Here is a 26,164-nt window from a genome sequence, read left to right on the forward strand (position 1 = left end):
GATCCACGCCGTATACTTTGCATCATAAAGAAGATCTGACATAACCCAATTAGGGGTCATGTTCATGTGAACTTTATGTAATCCAATCAGCGCATCGCCTATGAAGCCGTCGGTGTTCACAATTCAAGGAAAATGGCTGCGATTGTTTGGTTTGGAAAAAAAAAACATGGCAGCTAAAGGTGACGTCACAATGCACCATTTACGTCGACTGGCGTTATATTCCTCGCGATAATTAAGTAAACCATCTTGAAAACTATTCAAATCATATCCATCCCAATTCATACATAAATAGCAATTCACAATTGATTTAATTTGGGTGTATTTTATATCGTACGTTTTGTTGTTTGTATGAACGGAATAGATTCGGCATTGCGAAAACTTAGAATTCCTTATGCAAGAACAACAATTCTATAGTGTGCAATAAACTTCGTGGGAAAGCGGTTACTGCAACTTGTTTAAGAATTGCCGGGAACCGCCTGAATAGCCATCATTTTCTGTATGGCTCTATCTGACTGGCTGATAATTTTCATGAATATTCCAAGCAAAAGGTCATGTGGACATGACCCCCAATGGGGTTATGTCAGATCCTATTATAGCGATTGTGAGTGTATCTTAGTATCTGGTTTTAATTAGATTGGAAACGATTCTTGCACAAAACGATTTGCACTGAACAGTCTGCGTGAAACGCTGAACGGTCTGCTCAGAACGGTGAACGGTTTGCATGGAATGGTGAGGCCACAGTTTTTTTATTTCTTGGTTTACGGATCTGCTGAACCTAATTTCTGGGGAATCAGAAAAAAATAAAATGCAAATTTCGACTTTTCTACTTTTTTTTTTAAAATTCTTCCTATTCTACCCAACATGTCAAATCGAAAATAAAAATGCATTTTCAATTTTACAAATAGATAATCGTGAAACGCAAACCTATTGATTTGTGTTTGGTAATCACTATTCATTTTGCGAAATATCTTTATTCTGTATTTTTAATAAAAACCATGTAAACAGATATGACCACGCACGATGACAGTAACGATATCTATATCGTTCTTGTCGACAAAACAGATGCCAGATGACATTTCATCATGAAAAAAAGGAATTGATAGAAATAAATATTTCTCATACAATTGGCGGTATTCTTGCTGCTAACATAACACAAAATGCAGTGCTATTACCTATTTGGGTGTTTAAAGATGAGAGGAAGGAACAGTTGTTGGCGACTTTACTAGATAGGATGTTCTATCGTTAAAGAGATAATGTCCTACGGACCCGGTTTGAGTATGGTAAAGGCCTGTACCAAAATACAGTTAGATTATTCTTTATACCAAAGCAGTACATGCCATAATAAATGTATTTGAATACATGTACGTGTGCATCTCTGCTGTCAAAAATCCTAACAGGGAATAGAACAGTGTGAGAAATTGTTAGATGTTTTGATATTATGATGAATGCCTGTAAAAAAAAAAAAATATGACCAGATAAAACTCAGAAAGGTATGCATATTTCTTGTAAATTAGTATACCTTGTGTAGTGGTGGAAAGAATTTGAGTATCAAATAAAAATGAGAAACAAGAAATATTTCTTTCAAAAAGGTGGTAGATAATTCCATGGGCTATGTGGGTAAAATGGTGTTAAAAATTATTTCATAAGGGTATAAGCATTCTGAAATTAAAAATGGAATTACTACATACAATTGTAATATTGCTTATATTAATTTTCTTTTCATGTTTACAATTTGTAAATGTAAAATCTTTATTGATCATATATACAGCAAAATTACTGCATGAACAACATTATATAAATACTGGATACTTTACAACATCAAAGAGATATGACCTCCCATATCGAAAATAAATATGAAAATGATACAAGAAAATAATACTAAAATGATACCAAAAAAATATATTTTTAATGACCAAATTTGGAACCATCTAAATCTTGGTTCCAAATTAGGTCAAAAATAATACACTTTCTAAATAATGAAACACACAAAAATATATTTTTAATATACTTTATTTCTTAGTAAAAATACAAAAATGATACATTTGATGTATTATTTCTATACTCTTGTATTATTTATGTATTAAATCCCAATTTAAAGTACAAAAATAATACATTTTGGAGTAGGATTAAAAAAGTACAAAAAAAATACAAAGTGTATTAATTTTGTATCAACATATTAATTTTGTATTATTTGGTTCACCTTGAAAAAATAGGGAAAAAAATATGATTTGTATTAATTTTGTATCAACATATTATTTTTGTATTATTTGGTTCACCTTGAAAAATTAAAATAGGAAAAAAATATGAATTGTATTAAATTTGTATCAACATCTAAGTATTCAAAGATGGGGAATAGAAATAATACATTACCAAAAAAAAGTATAAAAACAATACATATTTGAAAAAATACAAAAAAAATACATTTTGTATTTCAAAAAAGTACAAGAATGATACACAAAAAGTATATTAATGTGCCAAAAATAATACAATTCAGTGCCTAGAAAAGTAAAAAGAATTGTAAAAAACATGTTTTAATAGTTTTTGAAAGCAGCTTTCAATCACATTTTAAGAAAGAAATCTGACATCTTTAAAAATATATGAATAAAACCTTCAGTCAAATCAACTTAGTTATGCAAAATCAATCAAACGCAAGGGGAAACAAGATGTGTTTGTGAAACACAAATGTCCCCGATAATGACCAATCCCAGAGATGGCCAAGGTCACAAGGACAAATATCTTGGTACCAGTAGAAAGATCTGTCACAAGAAATGCTCATGTACAATATTAAAGCTCTAATATTTACCATTTAGAAGTTATGACCAATGTAAAAATAAAACTAAAAGTAGGTCAAATGTCAAGGTCAAAAGGTTTAGTACCAACGAAAAGGTCTTGTCACAAGGAATACTCATGTGAAATATCAAAGCTCTATCACTTACAGTTCAAAAGTTATTAACAAGGTTAAAGTTTTCAAAAAGGTCAAACTCCAAGGTCAAAGGGTCAAAAGTGTTGGTACTCACGGAAAGGTCTTGTCACAAGGAATGCTCATGTGAAATATTAAAGCTCTACCACTTACTGTTCAAAATTTATAAGCAAAGTTAAAGTTTTCAAAAAGTAGGTCAAACTCAAAGGTCAAGGTTACAGGGTCAAAAATGTTGGTACTCACGGAAAGGTCTTGTCACAAGGAATACTCATGTGAAATATCAAAGCTCTATCACTTACAGTTCAAAAGTTATTAGCAAGGTTAAAGTTTCAGACAGAATGACAGACAGGACAAAAGCAATATGCCAATATGCCCCCCCCCCCCCCCCCCCCCGATCTCGGGGCATAAAAAAAAGACATGCATTGGCTACTAATTCAGCTACTATTAAAAGTTAAAACCATTGTTACAGTAAACATAATATCCCATGTCGCATTGGCTACTATTGTAGAGATTTAAAAAGCAACTATTAAATACTTTGGGCTATATTATCATAAATATAATAAATAATAACAAATTGTTGTCATTTTCATTGTACAAGATTCAATAAATTGCTAGATGTTTAATCAGTATTTTATACATATCTAGCCTGTCCATGATGTTATATGGTACATACATATCTAGTCTGTCAGTGAGCTGATGATATGGTATGTACATATCTAGTCTGCCCATGATCTTATATGGTATACATATCTAGTCTGTCTGTGACCTTATATGGTATTCATATCTAGTCTGTCCATGATCTTCATAACACATCAGTCTTGAGACTCATCCTCCCTCTGCTTCTGCCGTTTCTTCTGCGTTGCAAAGTGCACTAACTTTGTTCCTAAGGGCTATCTTCAAGTCACACCACTTGTCGTCAGCCTTGACCACTGCATAATCTGTAATAGAATATTATAAAAAAATATATATATAAAACATTATCATATAGTCTATCTATTGTCCCTTTATAATCTATACAAATGCAAACGGTTCATATCACATATTCACCGGATTTGAGACCATATTCACTGGAGGTACCCCTTCTGGAAATCCTGGATCTGCTGCTGTCCACCCCCCCCCCCCCCCCCTTCTATATAGATCTATGACTATAGTGTGGAAACTGGACAAGCTTGAACTATGCAGGACGAGTAAACCAACCCCCCCCCCCCTCGATCTTTTTTTTTTTTAAATTGGACCGCTAAGGCCTAGGTTTTGTTTTGGAATATAGGCCTAGCTATAATTTTCAGAAAATTATAAAGTCAACTTTACTTTGAAAAACTGTCCTTCCATACTACATAAACTGAAATAGTTTCATCTGCTGCAAAATAAAGAAATCTTGGGCATTACTTTAACTTACCATGTTGTGATGATCACAAGAACTTTACGTACACCCGGCCCAAAACGTCTGGACATGCTGTTCTTGCAGGATGTCACCTTCCTTATATATTCCGTGATTCTGGACTCCGGTCCTCATTCCACTCAACCACGGAATATTTAGCAATTTATGCAAAATAACCTCCGAAATATTGCGACAGTCTAATCACTTTGAAAATGGCAGCGTCACACATTCAACCAATCAAATTTGAGAGCTACAGATTTTGGAACTTCGACCAATCGCGTGAAAGTACGAAGACGGCCGAAAATTCTAGTCTTGTATTTATCTTTCGTAAATATGCTGTTATTATCTCGTTTGTTTAAATTTTCTGCTATTAGAAACTAATTCATAATTCATAGCTGTTTTTTTAAAACAAATACTAAGATTGTAATAATTTAAAATTGATTACGGAGTCACCCGAACTCCATCTACAGTCACTTCCGCTTCCATATTTTGAAATCGTCGATCTGTGAACATTGTGAGGAAAGGAAAGCAAAACAATGGGAGAAACACGTGGAGAGTATACAATCTATTTTGTGGACAACTTGTTAAAGGCTCCTAGAGTATTCTTATGGGGTAAGCGACGTGTATAACACTGGAAGAAGCAGTCCTACCAAACTTGAAAAGCCACGAGGTCGAGTGGTAATGGCGCGCCCGTGCCGATGAACTTGCACGTTGTTTTCACAATCGGTATGCATTTTTCTTATTCGTTTTCTTTAATATTATTATTTGATAAATCCTATAATTGCGTATTTGAGAAATAGATATTTATTTTTCAAAGTGACTTGTGGTAAAATCGCACCTGATAGTTGCCCGATGATGATCAATGTGAAATAATATATCGTTGTTTAAGTTCATAAATTTTAGTTGTGTTTGTTTTCATGTTACCAATTCTATCATAGGTTTTCCCAACTGCCGACTATTCCTTGTCAGATAATCCTAAAAATCCGGGAGATATAGCATAGCCTATCTAACTTTGAAGTTTGAGGAAGCAGACTGACTTTGAAGACGACAATGATGTTGATTGAATAATACCAGGATGCAGCATTGCAGAAAGTAATGACGGTAAACGTAATTCAATTCTTTAACATGAAATATTCAATTTATGACCTTTAATAAACCCAAGTAACTGTTGATAGAGTATGTCCACAAAAAATAATAAGCATGTTACAATCACAGACACCTAAAATTTTAACAGTAAGTTGCATGTATTCATTTATAGGGAGGGGTGTGATATATGTTTTTTCAATCTATGGCATTATTTGTAACTTAAGGATAAAATTTCAGGTGCCTGTGTTACAGTTTTAAAAAAAAAATTCTTTCATTAGAGGACATTGAAGATATATATATATATATGCCCCTGCGGTTGAATTTAAAAAAAACAAAATTAACTCTGTGAACCTGTAGATCAAAGTGTCAGACATCTTTAGAATGAATTGTATGAACAACAATGCTGCACATCAGCATACTTTTGTTGAAGTGCTAACACGCTTCGTAAAGCATGCTGGTATAAAACAGTAACAAGTAAAGTTCATGCCCTCATTTATTTTTGAAAATGAAATTTTTTTTTTTGAAAATTAAAATTGCAGAGAAAATGTTCAATTTCAGTTGATTTCTTGTGTTTCATTTTCAGGTATCTGACATGTCTTATGCCAATCAATTCCTCCAGAAGATGACACAAACTTTAAATTATGGAAGTTGCGAGCAAGAATTTTTCAAGGGAATGTCAGATGGAGAAGAAACATCAGTCAACAAGACAGTACTAGTGTAAAATGATAAAGTATCTGTAATAGGTGCTTACCATATTCTGCCTATTGTGGATTCAGTGCTGGTTTTTCAAACGAACTATGCTCATCAACCAAATGTCCTTAAAATTTGTGGAGTGCAGAGCCACTTTCAGGCGAGACAGTAGTGTGGTTCATTTTAGTGGACATGATTTTAGACGAGATGTGCTTTGTGAAACTTGAAACCATTGTTCATTCATCATAGTGTAATGAGAACTGTTGTGGTCCATCATTCTATGCTTTAGTGAAGTAATGGATATAATGTGAAGTACATGTGTAAATGCTCATATTCTGCACAACATATTTTTCAGTGACATTATTTCTTTGAGACCAAGCTCTGGACAGTTGATAGCCATTTATGTGTAGGACTTTATTTATTTTTCTGTGTGTGCAATAGCAACTGTCACTTGCAGTAAACCCAAACAAAGTGGAGAAATAATTTGTTGAGTTCAGAGATTACAATTTTTATTGTGTTATTTTGATGAGAAGATAGTATTAATAAGGTACAATGGTACATTGTATCTTATTGAAAAGCTTATTTAAGAGTTATCAGTAGAATTAGACTGCATGACAATTATTAGAATGGGAAACCTAGATGAAGTCAAAAGAAACTATACTGTATTTTACAGACTGTCCTGGAAATATCATGCAATAAATAATGTCTCCAGTGTTATTTAGAAGTATACTTCCTTATTATTTCATTATGCATGCAACTGATAAAGTTGTCTAAACTTAAAAGTTTGAAATCTTTACTGTGAAATTGAGAAGCTAAATCTTGCATCATGTTTTCCACAAGTTATAAGTTTTATATTTCAATTTAAAAATTAGTCAATTTTTATACAATGAAAATCACTGGGAAATTTTTTTAAGTCCAATTATAATACAAAATTAATACATATAAAATCAAAGATTGGGATTAAAAATGACTAAGTTAAAAAAAATACAATTATGATACAGTGAAAAATCACTGAAATTTTTTAAGTCCAATTATAATACAAAATTAATACATATAAATTAAAAGATTTAGATTAAAAATGGCTAAGTTTTTAAAAAAAATACAATTTTAATACAGTGAAAATGACTAAGTTTAATTTTGATACAAAAATAATATGCTTGAAAAAAAACTAAGTCCCTAAAAATACAAAAATAATATATTGAAAATAATCTAAGTCCAAAATGATACAAAAATAATACCCTTTAAAAAATCAAAGTCAGAATTTAATATAAAAATGAGTTACCCAATTTTTTTGTGATACAAAAATAATATATTTTTTTTATATTATTTCAAAAAAGTACAAAAATGACTGTATTAATAATATATTAAAAATATACTTTTATGTATTATTTTTCCATATGGGCTTATACATTTTCAGCTTATATTCTACCAAAGTGTAACATAGATACATGTAATAGTTATACATTGAATTTGAAATTGCATTTTTTTTTTCAAAATTCATAATGTGCTAGTCACTCCAAAGAATTTTTTATCTAATATTTTCAAAATACATGTTTTATTTATTTGTACTCATGAAATAATGTTAATGATTTACTGAAAATAAAATAATGAGAGATATTAAAAATGTTTATTTATTTTTTATTTTTTTCTCCCGACCGACCCTAAATTTTATTTTTAAAATCTGTAAACCAATAAATTAAAAAACTGGCCTAAACGGTTTGCACTGAACAGTCTGCACGGAACGCTGAACGGTCTGCAGAGATCGAAACGAAACACTTTGGAGGTGTTGTAGCATGCTTCAGGGTCTGTACTTTTCATGTTTTCCCAATTTGAGCATTTTACGCGTCAATTTTCCCAATTTTACGGAACCTGGACCCAGTTTGAAAATGGTTGGAAAACACCTGAAAATTGGGTTGCATATGGCTTAACATGAAAATAACTTGCATAGTTTGAAGTCCGCTGGTATGAAATTACAGAGATTTGTGACCGTAGACTTGGTGAAAATAAGCACCATGAATAAAAATGTACGTTTAAAGTGTTAAACATTTTCATTCACGGAACAAACAATAAGAATTTTATTCATCTGATCGGTGTGAAATATTGATAATGTTACCACTAGGTTTTCCACTTTATTGTTGGTGATAGTTGTTAAACAACTCACATTCTGTGATTTTAGGAGTCCCGTGATGGCAGGAGGATTGTTTGCCATCAGTACGAAGTGGTTCTGGGAGATGGGTGGGTATGATCCAGGGCTGGACATTTGGGGAGGAGAACAATATGAACTCTCATTTAAGGTAGTACAGTACAGTAACTCTGAGGATTTGGCTATCTACGAGCTAAAGACTAAATTGAATTTAGACAAGAGAAATTGTCCATGTTTTAATGATAAATGTAAGCCATTGAATTACCTGATGTTTAAATGTAATTGTACAAATTTGCATATAACAATGCATCATGTTTCTGATTTGACAGATTTGGCAGTGTGGTGGTATGATGGTAGATGCCCCATGTTCTAGAATTGGACATATCTATAGAAAATTTGCTCCCTTTCCTAACCCAGGAGTAGGAGATTTTGTTGGAAGGGTATGATTAATCTCTATTAGATAAAACTCTCTATTGACTCAAATGTTTTTTATGCCCCCACTATTCAGAGATTTGGTGGCATATAGTTTTTAGCTCACCTGAGCTAAAAGCTCAGTGAGCTTTTCTGATCACCCATAACTTTTCACATTTTCGACCTCTTCTCCAGAACCACGGGGCCAATTTCAAGCAAACTTGGTACAAAGCATCGTTGGGTGGAGGGCTTTCAAGTTTCGAGGCCCCCTTCCAAGGGGAAATACTCACAAAAATGCAAAAATAGGGTGGGGTGATTTAAAAATCTTCTCAAGAACCACTGGGCCAGAAAAGTTCAAATCAACATGCAAGCTTCCTGACATACATGTATTGCTGATTCAAGTTTGTTAAAACTATGGCCCCTGGGGGTAGGATGGGGTCACAATAGGGGATCAAAGTTTTACATACTAATTTATAGGGAAAATTTTTAAAACTCTTCTTCTCAAGAACCACTAAGCTATAAAAGCTGATATTTACATGAAAGGTTCCTGACATACTGCAGATTCAAGTTTGTTCAAATCATGGCCCCCAGGGGTAGTATGGGGCCACAATAGGAGATTAAAGTTTTACATTCAAATATATTGAGAACAATTCTAACTATCTTCTCAAGAACCACTGGGTCAGAAAAGTGGACATTTTCTTAAAGCTTCCTGACATAGAGTAGATTCAAGTTTGTTCAAATCATAGTCCCCAGGGATATGGTGAGGCCACAATAGGAGTTCAAAGTTTTTTTGGCTGATACAATGTCATGTATATACAGTGGAAATCTTTAAAAATATCTCTTGAACTATTTAAGCTAGGGCTTTCATATTTTGTGTATACATTCTTTACGGAAATACCTTTCATGTGATCCAATGGTGTGTGGTCTTGTGACCTTGACCTGGAAAAGTGACGTTTTAATAAAAATATGACCTATTCAATATGTCCTGAGCTATTTAAGGTACAGTACACGACACAAGTTTTATACACCCCTCCATGGAAAGACCATGGTGGAAAATCTTCAGAGATACACCATATCCTCTTTATTCCATAGTGTGTGTTATTTGTGAATACACACAGCTCCAGAACATTAGGTCAGACACCCATCTTAAGAAATTGGCCATCCCAAAACTTGATGTACTAATAAGGGCAAACCGTCTTCGCTGGTTTGGGCATGTTGAAAGAAGCAAGGGGTTTATCAGCACTTGCAGAGACCTAAGACTGGAAAGCAAAAAGAAAGCTGGGCGCCCTAAGAAGACATGGAAAGAAACCATCAGGCAAGACCATAAGCAGTGGCAAATGGACACAGTCAATCCCCATGATCATGATCACTGGAGACGTAGCATAAGGACAGCCAGACAATGTCGAACTCCTGACGAAAGGAACACAGACAATAAACTCGGATAGTAAGTGAGTGAGTGAAACATGGTAGAAGGCCTGTAGTTGCTAAAAGAACCATAAGCACAAAGAAGGTTCTTTATTGCATATTCTACTCATGTGATGCTATAGCCGTACAAATTCCAGTGCTGAAGTGTGTGAAGTGTTACAGGCCGGTATTACCAAGATGTTATACTAAAAAAACCTCAAGAAATATTATCATAAACGAAGCCCTAGCTGTGTCAGGATTTAGGCATGTTCGTCTACTTCATGATAATGCTCCATCACATATATCTGAGGTTGTGAAGCAATTTTTGAAGTCGGAGAAGGTTATCATCTTGCCACACCCACCATACTCTCCAGATCAACCCCCATGCGACTTTTTTTTACCTCACCTGAACCAAAGGTTCAAGTGAGCTTTTCTGATCACATTTTGTCCGTTGTCCGTCTGTAAACTTTTCACATTTTCGACTTCTTCTCCAGAACCACAGGGCCAATTTCAACCAAACTTGGCCAAAAGCATCCTTAGGTGAAGGGCTTTCAAGTTTGTTCAAATGAAGGGCCATGTCCCTTTCAAAGGGGAGATAATCACAAAAATGCAAAAATAGGGTGGGGTCATTTAAAAATCTTCTTCTCAAGAACCACTGGGCCAATAGAGCTGAAATTTACCTGAAAACTTCCTGACATATTGCAGATTCAAGTTTGTTGAAATCATGGCCCCCGGGGGTAGGATGGGACCACAATAGGGGATCAAAGTTTTACATACAAATATATAGGGGAAAACTTTAAAAATCTTCTTCTCAAGAACCACTAAGCCAGAAAAGCTGAGATTTACAGGAAAGCTTCCTGACATTTTGCAGATTCAAGTTTGTTGAAATCATGGGCCCCGGGGGGCTGGATGGGGCCACAATAGGGGATCAAAGTTTTACATACAAATATATAGGAAAAATCTTTAGAAATCTTCTTCTCAAGAACCACTGAGCCAGAAAAGCTGATTTTTACATGAAAACTTTCTGACATAGTGCAGATTCAAGTTTGTTCAAATCATGGCCCCGGGGGTAGGATGGGGCCACAAGGGGGATCAAAGTTTTACATACAAATATATAGTTAAAATTTTCTTCTCAATAACCACTGAGTCAGAAAAGCTGATATTTACAAGAAAACTTTCTGACATAGTGCAGATTCAAGTTTGTTCAAATCATAGCCCCCGGGGGGTAGTATGGGTCCACAAGTGGGGGGGGGGGGGGGGGGGGGGGGTCAAAGTTTTACATACAAATATAGGGAAAATCTTTAAAAATCTTCTTCTCAAGTACCATTGGGCCTAAGAAGTTGACATTTAAATGAAAGCTCTCTGACGTAGTGTAGATTCAAGTTTGCAAAAATTGTGGCCTCCAGGGGTAGTTGGGGCCATAATAGGGACTAAGGTTTTACATGCAAATATATATGGAAAGTCTTCAGATATGGGCCAAGGTGACTCAGGTGAGCGATGTGGCCCATGGGCCTCTTGTCCTTTTTCCAAAACTTAAAAAAAGTTCTTACCTGGTAGTTGTTACAAGTCCCGACAAGCCCTTGGCTCAGCCATCAGTCATTGCCTCAGAGGTCTACCTAAATCAGCGTACCGTAACACATTTCAGATTTCAAACTGCGGAGAATACTTTGAAGGGATGTAATGTTCATTTCACTATTTGAGTTGAATGCTTTTGAGATATAGTACAATACACATTACATATCGAACAGCCCTCGTTTTTGAATTTCTTATGGCAAGACCATTCATTTCATATCATGTCCTTTGACCTTGTGATGTTGAACTCTGAGTTCAGAATAAATTGCCTATAAAGTATATCCGGAACTATTTTAGGTAGGGCTTTCGTATTTTGTGGATAGATTCTTTATTGCAGGACCTTGTGACACAATGGTGTTTGATCTTTTGACCTTGGAGTTTGACGTAATAAATAAAACCTGACCTATTGAAGAGTCATTCTCTATAAGCATAAAAGAGATATGACAAATAACAAGCATGGATTTCAATGAAATTTTGCACAAAGTATACTTATTTCAGTTATTCTATATGTGATGTGACTTGTGTTTCCATGGCAACAGAACATTCATTTTCTTGTGTAGATGTGGGCCTAAATAAATCTTGAATTTTCATCTTATAAATGTATATATTTATGTATATATTTCTTTCAAGCCCTCACTTCTATTTTATTAAGATATGTTGTGTGTAGAAATTTTTCTGCTAAAATTAAATTGCTTGAATGTCATCCCGTGGGATCCGGTTTAGAATAGCTCCTCAGTACTCCTTGCTTGTCGTAAGAGGCAACTAAATGGGGAGTGAAATATTCTCGTGAGGGATGTTAAACAATATTCAATCAATCATTCAATCATACCACAAAATAAATACCTTAGAATACCCAAAAATTGAATATTAGTGAAAATTGTTTTAATTTTGTTCAAAAACCCAAGATCCGATTTATCGCTTTTACATGCATATATATAAATGTAAATCGTCTTTACTTGAAGAACATATTAAAAAAAAATAGAGATGTGTATTTTCATTGAAGAAAATGAAATGATTCTAAAGTTTGAATGTTTGCAAAAATATGTGCTTTTATCGTAATCTAGCTAGATTACCCTGACTTTTAACTGGAATGCGTATTTCAAGTATATTCATGATTAAGATAACTTGATTTCCCATTGTACGAAGTGAAAGTAGATATTTGTGAAACACATGCTCTCGATGATTAGTTTTAAAACCCTTTCAATGGAGAAATTTTGGGGGATTTACCCATTTTTACCATGTGATCATGATGACACAACTTCTGTAAATCAACACCTCTGACTGAGAAGATTAGCTGAAAATTAAAACTTGAAATGTAAAGTTGGCATTAAAGGTGTTTAATGTCACCGTGATATTAATTAGTTCAGATCTGTGAGTACTTTATTATTATGTTCCCCAAACAAAGTTTGGGAACATATTGTTTTTACTCTGTTTCTTCTTCTTATTATTATGTCTCCAAACACAAAGTGTCGGAGACATATTGTTTTTGCTCCGTTTCTTATTATGTCTCCGAACACAAAGTGTCGGAGACATATTGTTTTTGCTCCGTTTCTTATTATTCTTATTCTTTCTTATTATGTTCCCCAAACAAAGTTTGGGAACATATTGGTTTTACTCTGTTTCTTCTTATTATTATTAAGGTCTTCCGTTTCCAACGGAAGACCTTCTAGTGATTCTACTGTTTTTTCTTATTATTATTATTATTATTTTTTTTTTTTCCCTTTCGTCTCCGAGACCGTTGGATGGATTTTCCTGAAACTTTCACAGGTTATAGGGAACGATGGTACCTCGAGGCATTTTTTTCATTTTTTCAAAATTCACTTCCGTTCGTCAGATACGTCCGATTTTCCGGTTTTTGAAAGAAACTTTGTCCGGGGGTAAACTTGAAAACCACTAAAGATAATCGAATGAAACTTTCAGGGATGATAGATCTATTTTCTCTATGGTGCATGCACGTAATATTTTTTGTCGCCGTCACTTCCGGTCGTCACCGGAAGTGATCAAATAAATCATCAATTTCAAACTTTTTTCTTTCAAATTGAAACCTACTTTGGTTTACTATATCTCGTTCTAATTCTCAAAAAATGTTGACCCCACCGGAAGTTGAATCTCCAACTTCCGGTTATATCAAAGAAAGACTATTCATTCTCTCATTTTTCAGTGCCATAAATCTCGGTTATGAATCTAGTTAATGAGTTGAGTTTTACATATATTATAGTCACTATAAATGTCTAGAGTAACGTCAAATATTTTTGTAAAATTCACTTCCGGTCGGCAAATACGGCTTATGAGCTGTTTTCGTTGTCAATCGTTTTTCTCAGAAACGGTAAAAGATAGAGTCACCAAAATTTCAGAGTTAATATATCTCACTTTGTAGGGGTGCAGTAGGGGGGTAAGAATGTCGGCCGTCACTTCCGGTCGTCACCGGAAGTGATTAATAAATCATAAATTTCAAACTTTTTTCTTTCAAATTGAAACCTATATCGGTTTATTAGGTCTCGTTCTAATTCTCAAAAACTATTGACCCCACCGGAAGTTGAATCTCCAACTTCTGGTTATATGAAAGAAAAACTATTCATTCTCTCATTTTTCAGTGCCATAAATCTCGGTCATAAAACAAGTTAATGATTTGAATTTTACATATGTTATAGACATTATAAATGTCTAGTGTTAATTGAAATATTTTTGTAAAATTCACTTCCGGTCGTGAGATATGGGGTGGACATATTCAAATCTTGTTTTTTCAGTTTCTCAATAATGAATATAGATAGACGCTTGAAACTTGTCGAGTTGATCAACTAACATTAGTCCATTGTACACATACATTCAATTTTTTCGTCCGTCACTTCCGGTCTATACCGGAAGTATTTGAAAAATGTCGATTTTCCGATTTCTTCGAGTGATTTCTCAGAGATAGCTGGATATATTTTCTTGAAATTTTCAGGAATAATGTCTTATGAAAGGACCTTCCTATAACTATTTTTGTTTTTACAAAATTCACTTCCGGTCGGAAAATATGGGCGATTTTCTGTTTCTCAAAAGGAATTTTTTCCAGCATTTTTCTTGCAAAAGGTAAAATATAGGTTCATCAATTATTCAGGAATTATAAATCTCCGTTTGCAGTCGTGCAGTAGAGGGTTGAACATGTCGACCGTCACTTCCTGTCGTCACCGGAAGTGATTGAAAGAATCGCAAATTTCAAACTTTTTCTTGTAAATTGAAACCTATACTAGTTTATTAAGTCTCTTTGAAAGTGTCAAAAGAATATTGACTCCGTTGGTAGTCAAAACAACTACTTCCGGTTTCTTGATAAAATACATTTTTACTTTTCATCTCTTTGTCCCCATAAATCTCGCGTATATTTGAAGTCTTTCATATGATTTTCACATGTCTTAATAAAATTATCAACTTCTAGAGTTTGGATCATTTTGTTTTTCAAAATTGACTTCCGGTCGATAGTAACCTACTACTTTTTCTTTCTTTAGTCTACTTCTTTTTGTTGAGAACTCTTTCAGATAGAGACGTGAAATTTTCAGGGAATATAGACAGTAAAGAGTCGCTGTCATTTATAGGAAAACGCATCATAAAAGTACTTCCGGTCATCACCGGAAGTTACGAGAAATGAGTAAAAAATTTGATAATACATTTCTCATTCATTGTTAAGGCACATTTTCTGATACATTTAAATGGTTTTCGTAGGAACAGAAAGCTCTTTACTGGAAGTGATCTAACGGAAGACCTACTCATTACTAGTAATGAGTTTCTAGTTATTATGTTCCCCAAACGAAGTTTGGGAACATATTGGTTTTACTCTGTTTCTTATTATTATTATTATTCTTTCTTTCTTCTTGGGACTTTTTTGTCCACGAGTGTTCTCAGAAACTACTCAAGGTATCAATCTGAAACCTTTTTAGGATGATAGTATAGCATATGTAGATGTGCGGAACGAATGTCACTTTGTCTGAAAATGCATGCATGTGCATGCACGTGCATTGGATTTTTTGTTTACAAACTTTGGAACCAGTCTAACTTTTTTATTTTTCAATGAAATCGTTTGCTATTTATATCGTAGGTATAACTTGGGACCCTTAACTATTTGGCATCGTCAAAATTTCAATTCTGCACGCGCATGCACGTGTGCTTCAATTTGATTGGATAATACAAAAGCGTTTATAACATTCATGCCAATTAAGGAAATTTAATGATATTTACAGGATAGGTAGACATGCCAAATATCTACAGATCGATGTAATAAAAATTGCAAACGCGCATGCGCACGCACGTACATTGTCTTTTGAAGGTTCAATTCTTTCAATGATCCTAACTTTTTTGTTTTTTGTCAAAATCTTTTCAAACTTGTATTGTATATGTATCTTGATATTCTTAACAAAAGTGTATAGTCATAATTACCATCCGGCACGTGCATGCACGTGTGCTAAATTGTGATTGGACGATTTTCAAATCGCCATAACTTTCTTATAAATGATGGAAACAATATGAAATTTATACTGTAAGTATATCTGTCAAATGTCTATTGAATGACATCAACATTGATGCTGAGTCATACTCACGTGCCCGTGTATGCACGTGCATAGCTTTTCTTTCATTTTTCGGGTACTAAAATGGTCATAACTATTGAATTAAAAACTGAAATGAATTCAAATTTACCCTGAGAATCTATGATATGAATATCTGTGAAATGGTGTCAACAAATTTTCCATTATCAAAATCGCGTGCGCGTGAATGCGCGTGCATTGTAATTTTTGACGTCTAAATTAGAGTATTGGTCTATAACATTTTGAGATTGCAATGAATAGGTTTGAAAATTAGGTTGCAGGTATGTTTTGGGCCTGTGAATTTATTAATAGTCTCAAAATCACTTCCCTGCACGCGCATGCACGTGCGCTTAATTCTGATTGGACGATTTTGAAATCCCAATAACTTTCTTAAGAGTGAAGCGATCGATACCAAATTCATATAGTAAGTATATTGTTCAAATGTCTATTGAATAGCATCAACAAAATTGTTGTGTGGTACTCACGCGCACGTGTATGCACGTGCATTGATCTCGGTCTTTGTAGTTTTGAGTTGTTGTTAATTTCTCGATTTTCATTGAACTGTTGTGAAACTTCTCTTGTACTCATATGGTAAGACTTCTAATGTATCGAGATGATCAAATTACTTATCAGCACGTACGTGCACGTGCACAAAATTCTCAGATCTTTATAACTGATATGTACTAGCATGAAATGGACTGTACGTTATGAAATAGTTATATATTCACATGCTAGACAGTTTGCCATGGTCAAAACCACTTGTACTGAAATAAATGGCACCGCTTGCTAAATGGGGGAATGTTTGGGGAACATGTGTAACGGTCCCCGTTACAATAAGTACTAGTTATTATTATTCTTTCTTTATTCTTGTCACACTTTTTTGTCCACGAGTGTTCTCAGAAACTACTGAAGGGATCAAGATGAAACCTTTTTAGGATGATAGAATACTCTATGTAGATGTGCGGAACGAACGTCATTTTGTCTGAAAATGCATGCATGTGCATACACGTGCATTGTATTTTTTGTTTACAAATTTTGGAATGCGTGTAACTTTTTTATTTTTCAATGAAATCGTTTGATATTTATATTGCAGGTATAACTTGAGACCCTTAACAGTTTGGCATCGTCAAAATTTCAATTCTGCACGCGCATGCACGTGTGCTTCAGTTTCATTGGATAATACAAAACCGTTTATAACTTTCATGTAAATAAAGACAATTTGATGATATTTATAGGACAGGTAAAGATTATAAATATCTACAAATCTATGTTATAAAAATTGCAAACGTGCATGCGCACGCACGTGCATTGACATTTGAATATTCAATTCTTTCAATGACCATAACGTTTTTAAAATCGCCATAACTTTCTTATAAATGATGGAAACAATATGAAATTTATACTGTAAGTATATCTATCAAATGTCTATTGAATGACATCAACATTGATGCTGAGTCATACTCACGTGCTCGTGTATGCACGTGCATATCTTTTCTTTCATTTTTCGGATACTAAAATGGTCATAACTATTGAATTAAAAACTGAAATGAATTCAAATTTACCCTGAGGATCTATGATATGAATGTCTATGAAATGGTGTCAACAAATTTTCCATTATCAAAATCGCGTGCGCGTGAATGCGCGTGCATTGTAATTTTTGACGTCTAAATTTAAGTATTGGTCTATAACAGTTTGAGATTGCAATGAATAGGTTTGAAAATTAGGTTGCAGGTATGTTTTGGGCCTGTCAATTTATTAATAGTCTCCAAATCATTTCCCTGCACGCACATGCACGTGCGCTTAATTCTGATTGGACGATTTTGAAATCCCAATAACTTTCTTATGAGTGAAGCAATCGATACCAAATTCATATAGTAAGTATATTGTTCAAATGTATATTGAAAACCATCAACAAAATTGCTGTGTGGTACTCACGCGCACGTGTATGCACGTGCATTGATTTCGGTCTTTGTAGTTTTGAGTTGCCGTTAATTTCTCGTTTTTCATTGAACAGTTGTGAAACTTCTTTTGTACTCATATAGTCAGACTTGTAATGTATCGAGATGGTCGAATTATTTATATGCACGTACGTGCACGTGCACAAAACTCTCAGATCTTTATAACTGATTTGAACTAGTATGAAATGGACTGAACGTTATAATATAGTTATATATTCACATGCTAAACAGTTTGCAATGGTCAAAACAACTTGTACTGAAATAAATGTCACCACTTACTGAATGGGGGAATGTTTGGGGAACATCTGTAACGGTCCCCGTTACAATAAGTACTAGTTATTAGGGTCTTCCGTCTTCAGCGGAAGACCCTTCTATTATTCTATTGTTGATTTTTCACTTTTCTTATTATTATTATTATTATTCTTTTTTTTTCTCCTTACCGATTTTTGTGCAGAAGATTTCTCGGAGATGGCTGGATCAATTTGCTTCAAATTTTCAGGATTGATGCGTTGCCATTTGAAGTTTGTACCGCCGTTTCAATTTTTGAAAAATCACTTCCGGTTGGAAGTTATCCCCCTTTTATCGATTTTCAGATGACCATTTTGTCCAGACAAAAACTCAAAAACGATAAAAGCTAGAGTGCTGAAATTTTCAGTGATGTTAGACAACATGTTGTAGTTGTGCACCTGGGTTTTCAAAATTTCCGGAAGTGCCTAGTATGGAAGCTCGGTAGGGGTCGAAAATGGGGTTTAAAAAAGTGTCTCATTTTTCTCCACGTTTTAAATCATAACTATTTACTCGTAAATATTTTGCTTAGACATATATAACAAAAGTTGTACAGTTTATTGAGATCTTTCGTGTCATATCAAGAAATGTGCCCATAGGCCTCATGGCTCGCCTGAACCATTGAATTTCTGTTACAATGATTAACTTTTTTCTCACGAAACTTTTGATAAGACATGTAGAATAAAAGTTGTTCAGGTTTGCAAGATCTATCTAATGATATCAAAAACTAGGCCTCAGGGCGTCATGGCTCGCCTGAACAGTCGAATTTGTATCACAATTAATAACATTAATAACTTTTTTCTCGAGAAACTTTTGACAAGACATGTAGAACAAAAGTTGTTCAGTTTCGCAAGGGTTAACTAATGATGTTAATAAATAGGCCTGCAGGTCTCATGGCTCACCTGTACAGTTGGGTTATTGTTGCAATCTATAACATTTTTGTCAAGAAACTTTTAATAAGACATCTTGAACAAAAGTTGTTCAGTTTTGCAAGATCTTTCGAACAACATCATGAAAAAGGCCAACGGGCCTCATGGTTCGCCTGAACAGTTTGATCAGTGTCACAATTACTAATTTTTTTCGCGAGAATCTTTTGATAAGACATGTAGAACAAAAGTTGTTCAGTTTTGCAAGATCTTTCAAACGATATCAAGAAAAAGGCCCACGGGCCTTATGACTCGCCTTAACAGTGATAAATGTCGCATAACGTTATACTCGTAAATATTTTTTTTAGACATATATAACAAAAGTTGTACAGTTTATTGAGATCTTTCGTGCCGTATCAAGAAATGGGCCTATGGGCCTCATGGCTCGCCTGAACCATTGGATTTCTGTTACAATGATTAACTTTTTCCTCACGAAACTTTTGATAAGACATGTAGAATAAAAGTTGTTCAGTTTTGCAAGATCTATCCAATGATATCAAAAAATAGGCCTGTGGGCGTCATGGCTCGCCTGAACAGTCGAATTTGTATCACAATTAATAACATTAATAACTTTTTTCTCGAGAAACTTTTGATAAGACATGTAGAACAAAAGTTGTTCAGATTCGCAAGTGTTACTAACGATGTTAAGAATAAGGCCTGCGGGTCTCATGGCTCACCTGAACAGTTGGGTTATTGTTGTAATCTATAACATTTTAGTCAAGAAACTTTTGATAAGACATCTAGAGCAAAAGTTGTTCAGTTTTACAAGATGTTTCAAACAACATCATGAAAAAGGTGAACGGGCCTCATGGCTCGCCTGAAGAGTTTGATTAGTGTCACAATCAATAGCTTTTTTCTGGAGAAACTTTTGATAAAACATGTAGACCAAAAGTTGTTCAGGTTTGCAAGATCTTTTAAACGATATCAAGAAAAAGGCCCACGGGCCTTATGACTCGCCTTAACAGTCTGATAAATGTCGCTATCAATAACTTTTTTCTTAAGAAAATTTCCATAGGACATGTAGAACAAAATTTGTTCAGTTTTGCGAGATATATCTAGAATGATATAAAAAAATTGGCCTCTGGGCGGCATGACTCGCCTGATCAGTCGAATCTGTATCGCAGTAAATAACATTATTAACTTTTTTCTCGAAAAAAAGCTGACCCCTTTAATTAGTTGCCGAGAGGTAGAGAGAGTCTTTAATTCATAACATTTAAATGATCAATATTTGTAAAACATTACCAAAGCTAAATTGTACGTCTAGACAATATATTTGTATCATTATTTATGAACGAAAATGTCAGTCAAATTCTTATCTAATCACATCTAAATTTGGACGGAAGACCCACTCGTTGCTCGCAACGAGATCGAATCTAGTTATTTATTATTATTTTCTTCTTATTTTTCCTCTTCTTTAGTGAGAAATTTGTCCGCTCGATTTTATGAACATGCTTCGACTGATCCACTTCAAACTTTGTGAGCTGATAGAGGGTCATTAGGAGGGGTGCAATCAACTTTTCAAATTTTCAAAATGGCCGCCGTTTCAAGATGGCGGCCAAAAAACGTCAAAAAATCAAGGTTGTCGGATTTCAACCAAATTCGATTTCTAGGGTACTTTAGTGACCCCGAGTCCATTTCCACCATCAAAAAAAAATTTTGAGCCGCCATTTTCAAAATGGCCGCCATATGCTGAAATATTTGAAAGTGTTAAAATCTCTACAACATTTGGGTTCTGGGTAGCTGCAGAACTGTAGCTCTCTGAAAAAATATTTTGACATAACAGAGAGCTACAGAGCCACCCCTTATAAAAACCTTCGATTTACGGCGCACAAAAAGCTGCGCACGGTTGAGGCCTTATATCGTTGTATTCTTGAGTTACTGTCTCATAAACTTAATATCAAAAAATTCTTAACATATTTTCCTACTATACTTGTGTCTAAACATACCTTCAAATATTCATTAAAGCCCCACACGACCTGAATACTCTCAGCTTCAAATGATTTCGTTTGTTGACGTAGCCATGTTAGGTAGCCGGGTCAGTTCGTACCCTGTTGTTGTTAGTATATATTCATAAAATTCGTTATATGTTATGTATTCGCTCTTCATTTATTATCAATACGAATAATCTATAGAAATTAAAAAAACAAAGTTTTTCTAAAGGTAAAATAAGCTCTTGATTCATGAAAATGCTACTAAAGTCCTTAACACTCGTGTGGCAGGAATGGAGACCGCACCAGACTAATGAAAGCTGCATTGCCGTGAGTTTAGCTTTTTGAATAATTATTGTTTAAAGGCACTGGGATGATATATTATTTAAAATATTTAGCTAAAATATTTGTGGGGATATTAGTTCACATCTAGACGTTATTGTGCAAGTATGGAAATTAACCAGGATTCGAATTGACCGGCTACCTAACATGGCTACGTCAACAAACGAAATCATTTGAAGCTGGGAGTTTTCAGGTCGTGTGGGGCTTTAATGAATATTTGAAAGTATGTTTAGACACAAGTATAGTAGGAAAATATGTTAAGAATTTTTTGATATTAAATTTATGAGACAGTAACTCAAGAATACAACGATATAAGGCCTCAACCGTGCGCAGCTTTTTGTGCGCCGTAAATCGAAGGTTTTTATAAGGGGTGGCTCTGTAGCTCTCTGTTATGTCAAAATATTTTTTCAGAGAGCTACAGTTCTGCAGCTAGGTTCTGGGGTAAATGGAGGGTCCACAATTCATTTCTAGCATCAGTATTTCCTTCCAATCTATTTTCAGATTTTTCAAAATGGCCGCCATTGAAGAAAATGGCGGCCAAAAAATCAAGTCCGTCGGATTTCAACCAAATTTAGTTTCTAGGGTTTTTTGAGAATCCTCATCTGGGATAAAAAACCATTTCTGACATGGGGAGGTGTTCGGAGACATTTGTGTTGGCATCCCAACACAGTTATAGCTCGTTCTTATTATTATGTCTCCGAACACAAAGTGTCGGAGACATATTGTTTTTGCTCTGTTTCTTCTTATTATTATGTCTCCGAACACAAAGTGTCGGAGACATATTGTTTTTGCTCCGTTTCTTATTATTCTTATTATTAAGGTCTTCCGTCTCCTGCGGAAGACCTTACTATTATTGTTCGCGTTCTTCTTCTTCATTATTAAGGTCTTCCGTCCCCTGCGGAAGACCTTACTATTATTGTTCGCGTTCTTCTTCTTCATTAAGGTCTTCCGTCTCCTGCGGAAGACCTTACTATTATTGTTCGCGTTCTTCTTCTTCATTATTATTATTATTTTTATTATTATTATTATTATTATTATTATTATTTTCATTGGTAGTACACTCGTTTTTCTCAGCCATTTCTCGATTGATTTTCACGAAATTTTCAGGAAAGATGTCTTTTGGTGAGGAGACTTTGCTTGCAAAATTTCGTGCTTGACGTCACTTCCGGTCAGGAGTTATCTCTCTTTTAGTGACTTTTTGAAGGGCCTTGTCCACACATCTCCTCCGTCAGTTTTGAAGCTAGAGTCTTAAAATTTCTACACAAGATAGAGTAAACATTTTAGAAGATTTGTGGGGGATTCGATTTTACCGGAGGCGATTTGCCTAAACGCTCGCCTGGACCTGAAAAAATGGATGCCAAAATTTTTCGCCGATTTCGGCGATTTTTGACCTTTGATCTCCAATATCTTTTTTCTTGCAAATATTTTGTTAAGACATGTAGAACAAAAGTTGTGCACATTTACGAGATCTTTTCGAAAATATCAACATTTAGGGGCTAGCCCCTTAAATTAGGGATCTAGAAGGGCTCAAACTCTAGATCAAATATCTCAAAAATCGTTAATATTTTGGTATAAGTCAAAGAACAAAAAATGTTCATCTCAACAATCCAAATCTATTCATATAAAAATTTAGGTCATATGTTACGTAATAAGGGATTTTAAGGGCCAAAACCATAAATTTTTTACCCCTTGTATCTCGAAAACGACAAATATTTTGAAAAGCAATAAAGAACAAAAGTTGTTCAGAATGATGATCTGAACAATATGCATATTTCGTTTTTACCCTATGTGGCCCCGTTAGGGAGCTACAGTTTGGCCCCTAAAAATTACTTCTAGAAATAACTCGAGAACGGTAAAGAATTTCTAAATACTTGTTGAACAAAAAATGTTTGAAATGTCATGACCTTTCTTACGATATCAAGCAAAAGGGGCTGACCCTTTAAATTAGGGGCCCAGAAGGGTCCAAAGGTTTATGAGAATATCTCAGAAACTATTAATATTTTGTAATAAGTCATTGAAGCGGAAATGTTCATCTAAACGAGCTTGTTCTTATCAAATCAAAAAGTAGGTCATATGTTACGTCATAAGGGATTTTAAGGGCCAAAATCATAAATAATTGACGCCTCATATCTTGAAAACGACAAATATTTTGAAAAGCATTATTGAACAAAAGTTGTTCAGAATGATAATCTAAACAATATGTACATTTCGTTTTTTCCCTATGTGGCCCCGTTAGGGAGCTACAGTTTGGCCCCTAAATATTTCTTGTAGAGATAACACGAGAACGGTAAAGAATTTCTAAATACTTGTTGAGTAAAAAATGTTTAAAATGACAAGGTCTTTCTTACGATATCAAGCAAAACAGGCTGGCCCTTTCGCCTGCGGGCCTCATGGCTCACCAGTAGAGTCGATGTTTTGTCGATATCTTTCGATAGCAATAACTCTTTATTGGTAAATATTTTGTTAAGACATGTAGAACAAAAGTTGTTTAATTTGTCAAGACCTATCGATCGATATCAAGAAATAGGCCCGCGGACATTTTAGCTCACCTGTAGAGTCGAATTTCTGTCGATATTAGTCAATCTCAGTCACTTTTTACTGGTAAATATTTTGTTAAGACATATTGAACAAAAATTGTTAAGTTTATCAAGACTAATCCCTTCATATCAAGAAATAGGCCCGCGGGCCTAATGGCTCGCCTTGAGAGTCGATATCAGTCGATATCAATAACTTTTGACTGGTAAATATTTTGTAAAGACATATAGAACAAAAGTTGTTCACTTTATCAAGACCTATCGACTGATATCCGAAAATAGGACTGCGGGTCTGATGGTTTACCTGTAGAGTCGATTTTTTTTCGATATCTTTCGAAAGGTATAACTCTTTATTGGTAAATATTTTGTTAAGACATGTCGAACAAAAGTTGTTCAATGTGTCATTACCTATCGATCAATATCAAAAAATGGGTCTGTGGGCCTCATGGCTCGCCTGTAGAGTCTATTTTTGTGGATATCAGTCGATTTCAAAAACTTGTAACTGGTAAATATTTTGTAAGGACATATTGAACAAAAGTTGTTCAGTTTATCGAGATCGATCGATTGATATCAAGAAATAAGCTTATGGTCCTAATGGCTCGCCTGTAGAGTCGATTTTTTGTCGATATCGGTCGATCTCAATAACTTTTTACAGGTAAATATTTTGTAAAGACATATAGAACTAAAGTTGTTGAGTCTATAGAGGGCTAACAAATGACATCAAGAAATAGGCCCGCGGGCCTTATGGCTCGCCTGGAGAGTCGAATTTCAAACGAATTTCACCGCAACTTTGCTTCAGAAGCTTATGATATGAAAAATTGATTATATCTAAAGTGTCTTAAAGTCGGAAACTAAATTGGGACTCATTTGTCTTTTTTTTTTTTTTTTAACTCCGAGTGCATCAACAAATCGGACGGAAGACCTACTCGTTGCTTGCAACGAGATCGTGTCTAGTTTATTATTATTATTTTCTTCTTATTTTTCCTCTTCTTTAGTGAGAAATTTGTCCGCGCGATTTTATGAACATGCTTCGACTGATCTGCTTCAAACTATGTGAGCTGATAGAGGGTCATTAGGAGGGGTGCATTCAACTTTTCAAATTTTCAAAATGGCCGCCGTTTCAAGATGGCGGCCAAAAAATGTCAAAAACTCAAGGTTATCGGATTTCAACCAAATTCCATTTCTAGGGTAATTTAGTGACCCCAAGTCCATTTCCACCATAAAATTTTTTTTTGAGCCGCCATTTTCAAAATGGCCGCCATATACCGAAATATTTGAAAATGTTAAAATCTCTACAACATTTGGGTTCTGGGGTCAATGGAGGGTCCACAATTCATTTCCAGCATCAGTATTTCCTTCCAATCAATTTTCAAATGTTTCAAAATGGCCGCCATTGAAGAAAATGGCGGCCAAAAATCAAGTCCGTCGGATTTCAACCAAATTCAGTTTTTAGGGTTTTCTGAGAATCTTGAGTGCATATCTGGCATCAAAAAGCATTTCTGACATGGGGAGGTGTTCGGAGACATTTGTGTTGGCATCCCAACACAGTTATAGCTTGTTATTATGTTCCCCAAACGAAGTTTGGGAACATATTGGTTTTACTCTGTTTCTTATTATTATTATTATTATTATTATTATTCTTTCTTTCTTCTTGGGACTTTTTTGTCCACGAGTGTTCTCAGAAACTACTCAAGAGATCAATATGAAACCTTTTTAGGATGATAGTATAGCATATGTAGATGTGCGGAACGAATGTCATTTTCTCTGAAAATGCTTGCATGTGCATGCACGTGCATTGGATTTTTTGTTTACAAACTTTGGAATCAGTCTAACTTTTTTATTTTTCAATGAAATCGTTTGCTATTTATATCGTAGGTATAACATGGGACCCTTAACTGTTTGGCATCGTCAAAATTTCAATTCTGCACGCGCATGCACGTGTGCTTCAATTTGATTGGATAATACAAAAGCGTTTATAACATTCATGCCAATTAAGGAAATTTAATGATATTTACAGGATAGGTAGACATG

The 26,164-nt window shown here is 34.6% G+C and overlaps 1 protein-coding gene and 1 long non-coding RNA gene across 8 annotated transcripts in view; both read left to right on the forward strand.

The window, feature by feature from the left end:
- Window positions 1-26,164, forward strand: part of LOC125679490 (putative polypeptide N-acetylgalactosaminyltransferase 10) — a 213,698-nt gene that overhangs the window by 83,219 nt on the left and 104,315 nt on the right. For all 7 annotated transcript variants that reach the window (XM_056154407.1, XM_056154406.1, XM_056154404.1 and 4 more), the window contains 2 exons: window positions 8,251-8,368; window positions 8,547-8,657. In XM_056154407.1, coding sequence (XP_056010382.1) covers window positions 8,251-8,368; window positions 8,547-8,657 — 229 coding nt within the window. The remainder of the gene's footprint in view (window positions 1-8,250; window positions 8,369-8,546; window positions 8,658-26,164) is intronic.
- On the forward strand, window positions 3,854-6,791 carry LOC130051776 (uncharacterized). The gene is made up of 3 exons (XR_008800009.1): window positions 3,854-5,024; window positions 5,237-5,399; window positions 5,968-6,791. It is a non-coding gene; the product is annotated as an uncharacterized LOC130051776 (long non-coding RNA).

This window comes from Ostrea edulis, chromosome 2 (assembly GCF_947568905.1).
Source record: "Ostrea edulis chromosome 2, xbOstEdul1.1, whole genome shotgun sequence".
Lineage (NCBI taxonomy): Eukaryota > Metazoa > Mollusca > Bivalvia > Ostreida > Ostreidae > Ostrea > Ostrea edulis.